A 16370-nucleotide genomic window follows, 5' to 3' on the forward strand; every position below is an offset into this window, starting at 1 on the left:
TCTCCCACAGCAGAGGGAGGTGATGTGGCAGTTGTGCGCAGTCAAAATCACAGAAGCTATTCAGTATGTAGTGGAATTTGCCAAACGCATTGATGGCTTTATGGAACTGTGTCAAAATGATCAAATTGTGCTTTTAAAAGCAGGTATGTGGGTCAGTTTTAAGGTCTGCTTCTATTGGTTTAACTGAGGAAGGTGTTACTTGTATATAGTGATTGCGTATGCAAATATTCATATGTAGTACAATGATAATTTAAAATCATATGGGGCAAAACCTTACAAATTGTCTCAGAAGTAACTTCATAGTTACTCTGGATAGGAGGAGTTCAAAGTCTACTTACTAAGTTATCATTATGAACAGCAAGACTATGTAAAGATGGAAAAGCTGGATTCAGATTTAATTTTCTATTATTAGGTAAAAATTTCAAGGTAAAAATCCAGATTGTTCTCTGCAAGAGACTGTAGAAGCAATGCAGTTTACAAATATTGGACCAAGTTGTCAAAGCTCTGTGAACATAAATCTAAATGAGCCACTTTGACTTCAGAGACTTCATTACTCTAAAAAGAATTATTAGAGTTTATTAGCAATGACTAAGTTGCTTTAGCAAAAACTTCTGAAGGGGTTTATGGGAATTCTTTTAATTCTAGTAGCAAACCAGGCTATGCTCTGTTACACCACAGGAACCTCTTACCCTACTCAATAGATGATGAAAGCAGAGCATTATTTTTAAATCCTCACTTGCTCTTTACAGCTGAAGCCTCGACTTCCAGAGTCAAACATACCCTGTTTCTGTTTTAGGGTCTTTAGAGGTTGTGTTCATCAGAATGTGCCGTGCCTTTGACTCCCAGAACAACACAGTCTACTTTGATGGCAAGTATGCTAGCCCAGAGGTTTTCAAGTCCTTAGGTAAGGAAATGTCAAGTGTTGTGTCTTTAAAAAAATGGAATAAAAATAATAAGGTGGAAGAGCAAGGGAAAAGAGCTGCTTTGAAAAAATCAGGCTCTAGTGTTCAAATAAAAGAGCTGCAAAGTTCAAACTGCTTGTTTTGTAAGCAGTCATGCTGGCTCTGTTTGAGGCCAAGCTGATTGCAGGAGTTAAAGCAGCTTCACCTGTGCAGTAAAGGACCATTGATGGTAAAAATCAACATTTTGATGAGGGTAGAGCAGTTTGGACTCACTTGTTGAGAACAGAAGCCCAGATTTCATGTCTAGTGTAACACTTTGTATATCCTGTTGGAAAAGGCAGCAGATTTTAAGGTAGCTTTGGATATTCTGATGTTATTGCTTTGAAGATGTTAATAGTGTTTTATAATGGGCCAAGTCCAGTTATTTGCAGGTAAAGCACTGTAAATCAATTTTTTTGTTAAACCACGGTTTATAATTTTGAATTTTTTTCTTGTGTGTTTTTTCTGATTTTAAAAGGATGTATTTCACTGGGTGTAGATTTGGGCTGTTTTGGAGGGCAGTGGAAACACCTCAGTGGAGAATCAATGCTGTACCATTCCTGAAGTGTTCTCTGCCTTCCTAAAACCCCTCGAGGTGCAAGGTCAGAGTGCAAACAGTTCTGGGCTCCAAGGAAACACAGCTGGATCTGTTTGCAGCTGTATGCAGAGGTTCAGGCTGGGTGGGGGTGAGATGTGCAGAGGAAAGCCCCTTCCCTCAGGCTGTGAGGGCTCCACTTTGCCAGCCCGTCCCTGCATGTGTGCCAGCACAGTAACCTGACTGACACGGTGGGAGCAGGAGGGAGCAAAGGAGGCACAGCTCCTCTGCTGCATGACAAGTGTTCAGACCTTGGCTTCTCCCTCTGCTCTGCATGTTCCTCGTGTGCCTCTCTGTTCCCCCACTCTGTGTGCTCAACAGGCCTCAGACCAGCACTGTGTAAGGCCACGTTTGCAGCCTCCATCCACACTGACGTGAGAAAGCTCCATTGAGAACAGAACCAAAGCTAAACCAGTTTTGAGCTTGAAAATAAATGGCTTGAGATTTATCCATATTTACCCCCAAGAACCAAATGTAGGAAAGATCCAGTGTGCAAAAGCTTCCAAGCACTGGGTGTGGGAGCTGGAGACCCGTGGGAATGGGGTAATAAGCTCAAGGATGAGTGAGATCTCACTACCATCACTTCACAGTCCTTAAGGGGAAGACCATTCACCTGTGAAGTATTTTACATCTATTTCTCATCTGCATCAGAATAAATCAATAACTCTGTGGCTCTGAAGTAGTTTTAAACAATGTGACATGAGCTGTACCTTCTTTTTGGCAGGTTGTGAAGACTTCATTAGTTTTGTGTTTGAATTTGGAAAAAGTTTATGTTCTATGCACCTGACAGAAGATGAAATAGCTTTGTTTTCTGCGTTTGTTTTAATGTCAGCAGGTAAGAGATGAAGGTTTCCTCTGGCTTTGTTTGGGTAGAGGTCGTTTTTATTTTTGAGGTCTTTTTAACGATAACATTAAGACTATCAGACAGTGTGGAAATGTCACATCTTTTGGAGTGTCTCCCTCATCAAAAGTTTTATTTTAATAAACACATTACAACTGTGAATTTAGGAATCAGTTTGTTAAGTTGGAAATCCTACTCTAAGCCCTTGTTTTCCACATTTTGACCTTGTTGAGGACTCAGCTTCTTTAGAAAAAAGCTTAAATGCATGTGAGTGAGACTGCTGGGCTGATCCTGGTGAGACAGGCAGAAGGTAGACACTGAACTCATACAGTCAGCTTTCACATCTGTGAGCTTCCAGCACCACCTCAGGCCTGTTCAGCAGCATTGCCCTGTTAGTGTGGCAGCTGAGGTGTGTGCCCAGCGTGGGACTGGGGACACTGAGGTTGTGGTGCCAGGGCAGCCCAGAGCCAGCCTGGGTGTGCCATGCCATGGCTGTAAGAACTCCGTGCTCACAGGGCCACGGGCACGGTGCCCCAGGCTCTGGGACGGCTCCTCAGGCAGGGGGAACAGGATCCTGGGGCAGAAGGTCAGTTTGTGTCTGACTTGGAAGCAAACCAAGTGGCAGTGCAGTGGGCTCAGGAGTGGTGGTGAACAGTCTGTGGGCAACAGTGCATTGGTTGAGAGCATCACAGATCCACTCCTATGCTCTTTGCCAGATGGGAAGTGTGTTAGCCCAGTGTCTTAGCAAGCCCCGGAATCCTGCAGGTCTGGCACACACAGAATGTAGCAGCTCATACTACTTTCTGCCATGAAGTTTAGGAGCTGCTTTTTGGTTTTTTTAATATTTGAATCTTTGCATCTGATTTTTCTGTAAGTCACTGGAGATCTTTGCAAGATCCACTCCAACTACTCTTTCATTATATGATCTGTTCATTTTGCAGTGAAAAGTTAGTAGCTTCATTTTGTAAATAGCCTGCATTTTACAGACCTTTTTAGCAAACAAGTAATAAATCATACTCAGATTAATTACATTCTTCTAATTAAGGGCTTTATATAAGTAATTTAATTGAATGTAATAATTGTACTCCAAAACCTGTTGATTTTGAAGCTCATTTTCTATATGAGAGTCTGTAAAATGGAGGGCAGGTTGCAAACAGGAAGGATGACTCTGTCAGAGCCTCAGTCGTTCCTGGTGCTCTGTGAGCCCTGTGCAGCACTAGAGATGTTAACTCCATTTATGTTCAGATCGCTCATGGCTTCAGGAGAAAGTGAAGATTGAAAAGCTCCAACAGAAGATCCAGCTGGCACTTCAGCATGTCCTACAGAAGAACCACCGAGAGGATGGGATTCTAACAAAGGTAAGAGTCAGACTGGGCCATGACTCTGAAAATATGCTTTCTTAGGAACACTGTCCTGATTAAGGTGTAAAAGCTTTGACGCAGTTAAGTTGTTATTTATAAACCCAGAATTCCTTGTCCAAAATCAAGGTGCTTAGCTGGAACTATTTCCTGAAAACCACAAGAGGTGAAATGATGACGTGCTAGAGAACAGGGTTGATAATGGTCTGAAAGGAAGGATTTTGATGTGGAACTTCATGAAAAGTGATGAAGTTTTTTATCCTAGTTCTCCTACACGACTTTTCTGCCACACAATACTATTTCAGTTCTCCAACGTGCAGCCTTAATCCTTGTGGGATCTCTGCCTGCATGGCAATTAAGTTTTTATTACATGCAATACCCAAACCAAACTTGTTTTTCAGACTTCCATGAGAAGTTCCTCACACAACCTTTTCCTCAGTTCTTCCAAATCCTGAAACCTGGGGAAAAGAGACCCCACACACTATTATGCTCATCTAAAGTATCTTCACATCATTTTTCAGAAAAGAAAAAGTGGTGTTATGTTACAAGAAGTGGTGTGATGTTACAAGAAGTAAATCTGGAGAACTGAGGAAAAATAAGCCCTTCCTGACAGAGGTAGTTCCTTATACAACTCTGCACAGCCAGAAAGCTTCTGCTTAGTTTCCCACCACAGAATTTATTACAATAAAAGCAGGAGGGTCCAGCCCAGCCTTTGTGGATTTTCTTCATTTCAAATCCTGGCTCATGGACTTCTTTTCTCGGTGTATACTTTGGATGCCTTTGTTGGAAGGAAGTTTCTTCCACGTGCTTTGATACAAATCCTTTACTCAGTAGCTGATATTTTTGTGATATTTTTGAAGTACTTATTTTTCACCTTATTTGGCTTAAGTTAAATAAGTCCAATCTATTGCATTGCCAGTTCCCTCCATAATACTCACAGTGGGTTTAAAAGCAGCTGGGCTGCCTTTTTCCAAGAGTATGATTTAGTTGCATGAATGAGGATCCAGCTCTGAAATTCTGTATCAATCCAGTGAGGAAACCTAATGACACATTTTCCTGGGAACTTAAAGATTATTTCACAAAGAGCTGGGAGTCCATGACGTAAATACCTTTAACACCCCCCCGGACTGTGCACCTGAAATGTCACAATCTGAACAGTTGTGTTTGGGAGAGTGTGATCCTTGCAGCAGGATCGGGAGGGCTGGTTCCATGTATGACCCTATGACTTTGTTCATTTCTTTACAGTTAATATGCAAAGTGTCTACTTTAAGAGCACTGTGTGGACGACATACAGAAAAGCTTATGGCATTTAAAGCAATATACCCAGACATTGTGCGACTTCATTTTCCTCCACTTTACAAGGAGTTGTTCACTTCAGAGTTTGAGCCAGCAATGCAAATTGATGGGTAAACGTATCACCTAAGCACTTCTAGAATGTCTGAAGTACAAACATTAAAACAAAAGAAAGGAAAAAAAAGGAAAAAAAAAAGAAAGAAAACCAAGACACTTTATATGGCCCTGCACAGACCTAGGGAGCCAACACACTGCACATCTCTTGGCGGTCGGGGTCAGGCGAAGGATGGGAAACAATGACACAAAGTTGAACTTGTTTTTCTCATGCATATGATTTCCATTATGCCTACAAATATGGACCCTTTTTCTGTCTCAGCTTCTCAATCCTTGACCTCTGTTTACACAGACTGAGGGTACTAATGTCAGAAGGTTGTTTTCTCCTGTAGTTCACTGCCCAGACTTTTGACAGAACAATCAATTTGTTGATCAGAACAGAGTCCACCCAATAATCAGCGACTGGTGTGAGGTGCAGAGATTTCAGCATCAGTTTGCACAACTTGCTCATTGTTTCATGAAGGACGATTTTTTTTCACCTACCACTGTTTGCCAGTAGACAGAACGGCATGAAAAGGGTCCATAGCAATAGCAACAATAGCATTATAATATATTACAGGGTAAATGGGCATGAAGACTATATATAGCAAAAGAGATATTGTTTATATATTGTTTTAATTAATATAAAATGTAGTTACTGGTATAGCTTTTCTCGTTGAATTGATAAGGCACTTTCATTTTGCACCTTTTTCTTTAAATTAAATGCTAGCGTGTTCATTGTTGTGTTGCATGTGCACCAGAAATTCAAGTTTAACTGAAAAAGGTTTGGCAGGTACTGGTACATTGGGAGGTATTTATGCTGCTGTTTTCCATGTTACTTTTAAAGAGAGGCTGGTCATATCCTGAAATGGTTACAGATTTTTTTAAAGAGTTGAAAATAATGACAATTTTCTACATAAAAATAATCTTTCCAGATGTTAAATTCAAAGGTACTTTCATTTTTAAATCTTTCAAACCTGGATGTTTAAAATTACATGCCTAAATTCAAATTTAAGTGCACAAGTCAAAAGCCTCATTGTCAAAGGTGCTGAGTTTCACTGTCAGAGTCAAACTAAGCAATTACAGCTCATTTCCAAATGAGTAACACAGCACCTCTGAAAATCAGGCTGTTAAATGGTGTATTTCTGCCCACCATAAATCCAGGTTTGAAGATACTCAAGTCTGTATCTACAGTAAAAGTATGTGTGTATGACATGTATGTGGAAAAGTAATTTTTATACATAATATTCCATACTTTTGTACTCCATATGGTAAACAATGCCTTCAGACTCAAACGTGAGCCCAGCAAACCCAGAAGGGGTTTGACTGCAGGGAGATGGGACCCTGACCCCTGTTCTTCCAGCATCCAGCAGTTCAGTTCCAGGGAGCTGATCAGAGAAGTCCATTGCTCTCCTTGTTTAGAAAGAAGCACTTTAAAGTTTAGCAAATGGGGACTAACAAAGTAAAGGCAACACTGTTGCTAGAAAGCATTGGTTCTACTCTGTATAATGCCTGGAAATCACTAATATCATAAATCTGCATTCTGTAATTCTGACTCCTGTACTGCAGAACCAACCAATAAGCTGAATCTTGCAGTCTTATTAATTACATTCCCTCCAGGAAGAATTCTGTCTCTGAGCAAATCTGGCAGCAAACCCAGTGCTGAAGGAGGCAGATTCACAGTAAACAACATTACAAACTGAACTGTGGCTGTTTGAGCCAGAGATGTGTAATTGGGTTTGGATGAGATGGAGTTGCATAACTGGATGCCCTGTGGGCCTGCACAAAGGAAGTTTCTGATAAAGTACAAAAGAAAAAACTGGGAACTTCAAAAAAGGAAAAGGAATGAGACAGAATGTGTTTTAGTTTCCAAGGGTCAACAATCTCACATATGTTACAGTTGTTGAGAAGTAACACGTGAGTAGAAGCACACTGAAGCCTAAGGATTTTAAAAAGGAGAATGGGGTCAGTGGATTATGATTAGCAAAATACAGGTTTATTCTGTGGTTTGAACGTGTTTCCTTTGGGGTCAATTTGAGACATTTAGCTGTGACACCTCCTGAAGTGTTCCAGTGTTCCCATCAGGGAGGCTCAGAGCTGTCACTGCTCTCCAGGGTTTGGAGGGAGGGAGAGGAGCATCACTTCCCTCCCCAGAGCAGTGACCCCGAGTGTGGGAGGGCAGCACCTGCAGCCCTGGGAGCACCGGGATGGAGTCAGGAGAGGGCTCCTGGGAAAAGCCCCCAGAGCTGTCCTTTGCTGCTCCATCCTGCTGCTCCTGGAGAGGGGGCTCAGCCCAGCATGTCCCCTCCCCATCCCACTGGAACATGTCTGGAATCATTGTTTACTTTATTGGAGTAACTGGCACGATATGGTACTTGCATTCTAATGTCTGTTCCTATTTTTGAAGCAACCCTTTTAACTAACAAATGTTTTCTGAATGTGACCAGCCTTAGGTGCTAGTCCTGTAAAGATCAACTAAACTTAATCTCAGTGTCAACTAATGAGTACTGAAGTAAGACCTGTACATTTTTAGAGAGCAAAATACAACTCCTGCTTGTGACAATATGTAGACTACCAGGTAAAATATATGGGGATTAATTTTCAGTCACATCCTTTTTCTTACCTTTTCCTGATGGATATTAGTGCTTTACCAGGCACCTCGGTGCCAGTGGTTTTGTTTGGAATCTAGTTTGGCATATTTACACTCCTAAGTCATTGACAACACCATTTTTGGAGCATTTACTAATACAGTACATAACTATAAAAGGTTTCAGACAGGGCCTTAGCTGACAGTGATCTTCCAGGCCAGAAAGGGCTGTCATTTTTGTTGGTGGGAGCTCCTGTGCTGGCCCCTTGTTAAATCAGGCTGTGCACACCCCCCAGGTAACTCTGCTTTCCTGATCCCAGGGAACAGCCACTTGGCAAGAGAGTGTAATTCTTGTTTTGCTCTCCATGGAGAGGGGAAGAAAGGGCTGCAGGCTGGCAGAGGTACTGATGAGATCTGCCAAGGAGGCTTTTATGGAAGGGGACACCGGCTAACACTGGGGTGGCTGGTCAGGGATGGCCCTGCCAGAACCAGCAGAGCAGAGGAAACCTCTGCCCAACCTCTGGGACTGGGGCTGGGGTCAGATGCTCAAACAGATACTCAGTTAAAAACAAACTTGAGGTCAGTGGATATTCATGAGTATTTTCATAATCTGCCCAGTTCACTACAAATAAAACACTAGGATAGCTAAGAGAAAGGAATATATTAGGGTTTATGACGTGGTCCTCAGAGTCTGCACAGATGTTTTCATTGGGTTATATCTATCCATGGAGATGTTTTCTGGCTTTCTAGAAGGAGACACTGTCCTGTCATTGGAACCACCCTAATGTGTGTCATCCCCTCCAGCATTGATTGACATTGAAAAACTATGGGATTAGGTAAAAAAGGGAGGCTGTTTTTAAGTTTGGTTGTTCTTTATTAGCTTCTCTTAGTCTGGATACCAAGATATCTGTGTATGTGCACCTGTGTGTGTGTGAGAGAGTCCATTGTGTGAGCACACGAGTGTTTGTGTGGGTCCGTGTGAGTGGCTGCTTCTAGGCTGTTCAGTGTCAATGAATAAAGAAAATGTATTCAAAATACTTAAGTCAAAAATAGAAGGTGGAAAAAAGATTTATTCTATACAAAGCCTTGTCTGGACCACTTTAGAGAGACTTCTATTTTTTTAACCCTTCTATAAATGTTTGATGGCACTTGAAATATTCCTGCAATAAAATGTGATTTGTGTAAACATTAAAAAAAAAAAGATTTTGTAATGTGAAACAATGAAAGAAAGTAATGTAATTTTTCTAAAAAACAAAAAAAAAACACAAACGAACGAACTTTGTATTATTTTCTTGATGGAATTTGTCTATTTGTCTTTGGAAAACTTTTTATTTCATTGAATGTGCCATAGTAGAGGTGTGTTTTTCTTTTTCTTTCCTTTTTTTTTGTTGTTTTTACATTTTAGATTAAAGGAATAGCTGTGTTCCGACATTCCAAAATGCAAGATGACATAGCAGTCATGATTAAAAGGTTTGATTAGTAAGCTTCAATCATTGTTGCTTTTTTTGCACATGTTCTTCATTCCTCTACAGTGCAATATGTACATAGAGCACTTGCGGGTGTAACCTTGATCCCTCAGGGAAAAATACATATTTGTACAGGATTTTTCTTTTTTTTGCCTTTTTTCTTTTCTTTCCTTTTTTTTTTTTTTTTTTTTTTTTTTGCTAAGGAATGTCGATTGAATCACTTGTCTGTTGTTGAGGGGCAGCCAGATAATAATCCTAAACCACTGTCACAAAACATTGATTGTTTAAATTTTGTGCCCTTTTATTATTTAAAAAAGAAAAATAAAAGTTATTTTCTGACAGTTCTTTGTGCTGATTGGTGAAAAAAAGGGTAAATAGATAAGCACCTTATGATTGACTTAACTGTGAATGACAATCCATCTCGTTTCCAACAAGAGCAGCCCTATCATTTTGGAGCTGGGGTTATGAGGCAGAAACTAATGTGCTCAGGGATCTTCTAAAACTCTTCAACAGGGTGGCCAGTACTGCTGGTGGAACAAATTGCTTTTTAAAAAATCTGCTTGTATTTCTTCCCTTCCCCCTCCCCCCAGGCACAGGAGAACTGGATATTTTTGTTAGCTAAACGTGTGTGCCTCGTTCTCTGACTCACTTTTGCAGCACAGCTGCTTTTTGGTCGCTATTTTGTTCGAGACAAAACTCCAAACAGCGCAAAGGCTTCGCAGTTATATTTTAGGAAACAAATGCTGACCCACTAAATAAATGATTGAAATTAATTTCAGTACCCTCTGGATGTTTTTATAACGATAGGACTATTTTTCCAGCTGAAATTCAGTGTTCAGCAACAGGAAATGGCTTTTCAGTATTTAAGTTGTCAAAGAAAGCAGGTCAGTGGCTGGCAGTGCATTAGGAATGAAAAGGTCACGGTTAGGTGGCAGCAGTGAAGTCACACAGAAAGGGACCCAGATCTGCAGGAATACAGGACCAGCACTTCAGACGTCTGGCGCTGTTGCAGATGTTTCATGGTAAAGCAAAAGACCTGACTGGAGAGGAACACTGAGGCTGAAGACATTGTCATGTCTAGTACAGCAAACACAGCCATACAGGGGGTTGGCAGTGCCTGGGAAGTGCCCCGGTGCCAGGCTGGAGCTGCTGGAAGCCTGGCCCAAGGAGCTGTGTGTTGTGGCTTCACAAGAGCAGGGACAAACTACGAACAAAGGGAGCAAGACTTCAAGCCTTTGGTTATGCTGGGAAGAGAGTGACTTTCTCCATCAAACCTGTCTGCTTGCAGAAAGCACCAGTTTTCCAGCATTTTGGAGGGTTTTTCACGGGTATTTGGCTTCCAGCTGTTTACTTTAGATTGCTTAGGACACAGGGAAAGTGGCTTCTCCAGCTGCCAGGCAGTTGAGCCTGGAATGGCCTTCCCCAGCAGAGCAGGGCTGAGCCAACTGACCTCCTGATCAGCTGGTGTGCTTGGCAGCTCCAGCAGAGAATTCCTGCTGCTGATCATAATAGACCCCGTTCTTTCCAGACTTGCACATCAATTAAACCTCCTCTTAGAATGGACAATCGATCAGATGTTTAACTGTGCAGTGGGATGAGCCAAACACTACAGTATCTTTTTTTGGATTGGCATAGACAGTCCCCAGTCTGTAGTGGATGAACTGAACAGGTTACACAGGATAAGCTGTGCAAACAATGTGTATTTTTTTCCCTAGACATTCCTAAACTCCCCAATGTAGATAACCCTATTAATATAAATGTCAGAAACAGCATTTACTATACAATATCCGAAAATAATAAGCAATTTTCTCTTGAGTATTCAGTGTATGAAATTTTACCTGTGCTAGTGATTCAGATTGCACAGAACACCTTTATTTTCCCTAGCTGGAGAAATATAACTATTAGAATTATTTTTTCATAATTAATACTAATATTTATTACTTTAAAAGTTTCATCCATTAATATATTTGAATATGAGCCTCCTATTTTCTTTTTGTTTAAATATTCCTGTCAGTAAATCATTTGGTGGAAATGAGGGCACATGCATACAGATACCAAATACAACAACAAAAAGCAAAGTTTTCAAATGTAAAGGAGTATTTATTTAAAAATCCTTGCAGTATGTGCTTTAACTCTAGTACTGTGATAATGGCTCGCTACATAATGCTCAGTCACTGGACTTGGGGGGGAAATGTGTAACATTTAGGAGAATATACAGTCTATCTTTGGAACTTCATTCAGGTACTAAATAGAATTTTAACATCAAAACAGAAGCTGTATTCTACCTTTTCCATATGTAATGTTGCTGTTTGTATTTTTTTTGCCTTTATCATTGGTAGAATATAGCAATAACTTTATAGCAATAAGTAGGCTATCCAAATAAGAAACAAAACATGATAAAGGCTTCAGATCAATACTCATGGCTTCACTTCTTCTGCCACAAGATTCACTTGTATGTCTTCCCTCATCATCTCATCACTTCTTCAAGCTGAGCTTCACAATCAAGTTGTCCAACTTGATGTGTGCCATCACCCTTTGTTACCACGTGCATGTTCTCGGTGTTCCCATGTCCTGTGTGTACTTGTTCTCCCGGGTTAGTGTTTCTCAGGGGTTCTGAAAGCACGAGCTCCGGGGCCGTGTTTCTCTCTGTGTTGGCATGAGCCCCTTTGGCCGGGGCGGGGATGTGACCGAGCTGTGATGAGTGGCAGCCTCCTCGCTGAGGGAGCCGAGCAGCTGCTGTTCCTGGGACCTCTGGGCTGCTCCAAACGCCCGCAGCCCCCAGGCAGCTCCTGCGGCTGCCCCGGCGTGGGGCTGAGCTGCACCTCCAGCTCCCTGGGCAGCGTGTGCCCTGTGCCAGCACAACGCTGGCCGCGCTGGAGCCCCGCTCTGCTCCCGCCCCGAGCAGCGTTCGCCCCACACGGGCTCTGAGAGCGATCTGAACGCTCCGGCAGCGCTCAGATGACGAGTTGTGACTTTCGGTTTGAGAAACACTAGCCCGGGATACCCCCCAGAGTGTCGGTGTGGATGCACAGCCCTTACAGGAACTTGCAATCTGTAATCTCATCTCTGCTAAGGCAGAGGATTCATAAGCAATACAGTGAATTGTAGTTCACAAAAAGGCAAACGTACTGTACACCTCTGGAAATCCAAAACGTTCCTCATTTCTACACTGATTTCGAACAAGTCCCAGAACAGTGGTCAATGTTTGAAGTATTAGGACATTAACTGGCTGCTTCTTTCTGTGTAACTGTATTGTCTGCCTGCTCCTTTTCTGGAGAAGTGTTTTTGTATTGGATGTTTGGGCCAATGGGAGGCTTCAAGCTACAATGTATTTTCCCAGATTAAATATATTTAACATATGACAAACCCCAGACAAGGCTTTTTAAAATGTATAAAGAACTGCAGTGTTAGGTGGTTTATTTGCAAACTGTTTTCAATGTTGTCCATTTTTATGGCACCTTTAACAATATTCTTGTTTCCAAAGTACAAAAAAAAGGTTAAAAATACTCTAGCCATAACTGAATGTCAAGCAATAAAAACAAATGACTTTTTGTGCATAGATTTAAAAGAAATACAAGTTTTAGACATCTGCATGTAAATGCAATCTCTTGTTTACTGCTTTCTTAAACTTGAGCAACTGATTCCTTATTTTACTACTAATTTAAGGACTTGTAATGGCCTGTAAACATTTTATCTTGCTCTATTCTTTCAACTCTAACTTTGTCTCTGCTTTGGAGTCATAATATTTAATGTTGTTCTGCTCACCTCTATACAGTTAACTTTTTGCTTTCATTCTGTATAGATAAAGTTATACTATAAACAGCCTACACAGTGCAAATATTTATCTGTTTATCAAATACCACATTATGCTGTATAATATCTGTTTTACTATATAATCTATTTTAGACATAGCTGTTTAGAACTAGAGTGTGCTATTTTTGTGTTTTTCTGATGTGTGGTGCTAGATAAGTTACTTTTGTGAACAAAAACAAACCCCTTTTATTCCTAGACAATACCACCTTTGGGTCTTGTTAATTTCACTGAGTATAACTATATATAAATATATATATTTGTGTATATATATATATATACACCAACATATGCCCAACAAGTACCTGTATCAGAGTACAAGATTTGGGACATGGTTTTCTCTTTAAATGCATAGTGTCATTATATAAATTATTCTATAGTATATTTAATAAGGAGAAAATTACTTCACCGGTACAGATACTTGATATCAAATGTAGAATTTTTTTCTACATTATTAACATTATTAATTATTAACGTTATTAAAAATGTTCTGTCCAGCTTGTTATCCTTTTGGTTACTCAAACAGTCTGCCTGTATTGTATCAAACCCAAGAGAAACATCTGATGTGCCAGTACAAAGCAGTTCCAGCGTGCTGGCTGTGAGGGAGGTGGCTCTGGGGCTGTTGGGAGAGCTCTGCTGTGCTGCATGAAGGCTGTGGCTGTTCTGTGCCAGGTGCCTCCTCCCTGCTCCCTCGGGGTGGCACCTGAACACACCCCCGGGGGTGTGCCCGGCCAGGCCTGCACTGAGCTGTAAATAGGAATGTTCTGGAACTCCTCCATAGGGACGGTTGGCTCAGTTCCCTCCCTGGATATGCTTTAGAACCAGGCACACATATCCAGGGACAGCCAGTAGCAACTAAAGTTCATTAAGAAGTGGAATTTGCAACGTTTTGTCAGGTATGGGGGTTTTGTTTTTCTTTTTTCATGTATACCTTAATTTACGTAGCCATGTACCCTTCCAAGTACTCCTGTCCCCTGTTCCCTTCATTCTAGATATTGTTTTCATGTTCATTCTTAAAAACTGATGGATATCAAATATCTAACTAAGGAGGTAATTAACCTTTTAAATATTTATTAGAATTTTTCTGTAATATTACTGAATTTATAAGATCTTTAGCAAAGATTTTTGAGCAATTTATTAATAACAATGTTTCTGTTTACTGCACTTTTTGATAATAGAAGGTAGTGAATTTTAAAGCCATGGTTCTTGGCTTCCATGCACTGCTTTTATACCCTCAATCCAAGGAATATATATATATAAATAATTTTTTTTAAACAGCAAACATACTGTTGACCTAAAAACAAATACAAACTTTACTGCACCGTGGGTATATTTTCATAAGTGGAATGTTTAACTGCAAACACTATCAGGACAATTATAAAAACCTCTTGAAGCTACAATCTTATTTAAATATAAGCCATGACAATTTTATTTTCCCTTGTTGATTTAAGTCACCTTTTGATATTTTGAAAGAGAAAAGGACTACTCTTAAATCTGTACGTTCCAACCTACAGGTAATGCCAGGAACACGTTCCCCCACTGTTTGAACAGTTTGATATATTTATGCAAAACCATTTGGTTAACATTTCTCCTCCCTCTTTACTAAATATTCAGTGTACCAACGCCAGAATCAATGCTGATTACAAACACACATCAGATTGAAGATTAAGCACACAGACTTAAAAAACCTCCCTGAGTGAAATGCTCAGATTTCTGTAAATACACACAAGTTGAAATGCAATGATACTGTACATGTAAATATGTGCTGTCTGTTATGTGTACAGTATGTATAAATTCCTTTTCTAGCCACAATAAAGTGTAAGCCATCAAGAGGAATACTAAAGTGGTATTGTACTAAACCTTTGCTAATGATCTTTACCCAGTCACTTCACTTGTCCCCCTCATGGACCTTTCCAGCTCACCCCTACAATAGCCTGCTTATATTCGAGTTTGTTATTTTACTCGGTCCCGAAAAAAGTATTTTGATTCATTTTGTAAATATGACTGTAAAAATAAGAGATTTAATGTTGTCTTTTAAATACTCCAATTTTCATTCTAATATGAATGTTGTTATATTGTACTTAGAAACTGTACCTTTAATATTACATTACCTTTATTAAGTGCATTGAACACATCGATTTTAGATGTGCTTTATGTACTGTTATCCTGTAATAAAACTTCAGCTTCTAATGGAAAAATCTGTCTTAACTTTTTGTCAGCAGCATCTTGCTTGTTTTTCTGAGTTGTGGTTAGTAGGTTTATTCCTTAAGGAATGCACTGATACAAAATCAGGCTGTGCTTCCAAGCCCATGTGTCAGAGCTGTTTTCACACAAACATCACATTGCATTTGTCAGCGGGGAAACAGGACGACTCCTGAATACCTTTTAAGCTCCCCTTTTGGCCAACAAGAGCTTTAAACCTTCTCAGAATAGATGTGGATTAACCTACCTTCCCTCTCCTTGCAGGGGTCTTCATGTTTGAAATCACAGTTCACTGCACCAAGTGCCAAACACAAGAAATCTGCCACGAAGCCCTCCCAGGGACCTTCCCGGTGGAATTACCACTTTGGGATAGATCTAAATGAGGATTTGGGTATCAAATTGAAGTTTTAATACAATTTAGGCATCAAAAATCAAAGTTGCAACTCCCCTCTGCTGTGCTCACCTTGGGAGCACCTGACTGTGCCAGCAGCATGCTTGGTCTTGGGGCATGTGAACTTCTCCTTGTGCAGCTCCTCAGAAATGCCTCAGTCCTGCCAGAGCTTTGAACAGCTCAGGATTTATAGGCCTGACCATGACCCAGGAATAGACACTAGCATTCACCTTTAAGCACTGGATCTGGGAGCAGCTTCACCTGCAGATCAGCTCCACAAAAAAAGGAGTGGAAGTGGTAACTCTCAGAACTGCAGCACTGGGCAGTGCCATTTGTTCTGCAGCAGCTCCATGTCTGCAGCAAAGACACTGAAACCCCAGATTTAACTTTCTCATCCTCAGGACGTGATTGCTGCGCAATCTTTCCAGTCACAGGAGAGTTCCTGACCAGCAAGATAGAGGTTAGGCAGCAACTATAGAAAGAACCATGTAAGTTCAACATAAAACACAGGAGGTTTTCTGAAGTGAGAGACAAACTGAGGACTCCTGTCCTTGCCCATAATGAAGGCTAAGCTGTACATTTGGAGGTGGTGGGTGGGTTTGATCCCTGGTTATTTCGCAGAACCACAGAACTGTTGAGGGAGGCAGGGCCTTCCAGAGGTCACGGGCAGGGCCACCAAGAGCTGGTTGCCCACAACCACACCCAGCTTTTGAGAGTGTCTCCAAGGACGGTGACTCCACAACCTCCTTGGGCAGCCTGTGCCAGTGTTTGTCACTCTCACAGTGGAAATGTT

At 40.9% G+C, this 16370-nt stretch overlaps 1 protein-coding gene across 1 annotated transcript in view; it reads left to right on the plus strand.

Moving 5' to 3' along the window:
- RORA (RAR related orphan receptor A) overlaps positions 1-15182 on the plus strand; it is a 217402-nt gene extending 202220 nt beyond the window's left edge. The window contains exons 7-11 of the mRNA XM_029963145.1: positions 11-143; positions 797-904; positions 2261-2371; positions 3623-3735; positions 4981-15182. Coding sequence (XP_029819005.1) covers positions 11-143; positions 797-904; positions 2261-2371; positions 3623-3735; positions 4981-5145 — 630 coding nt within the window. The 3' untranslated portion in view covers positions 5146-15182. The remainder of the gene's footprint in view (positions 1-10; positions 144-796; positions 905-2260; positions 2372-3622; positions 3736-4980) is intronic.
- Positions 15183-16370: the final 1188 nt, after the last annotated feature.

This window comes from Manacus vitellinus, unplaced genomic scaffold (genome assembly GCF_001715985.3).
Source record: "Manacus vitellinus isolate BGI_N305 unplaced genomic scaffold, ASM171598v3 scaffold_53_pilon, whole genome shotgun sequence".
In the NCBI taxonomy this organism is placed as follows: domain Eukaryota; kingdom Metazoa; phylum Chordata; class Aves; order Passeriformes; family Pipridae; genus Manacus; species Manacus vitellinus.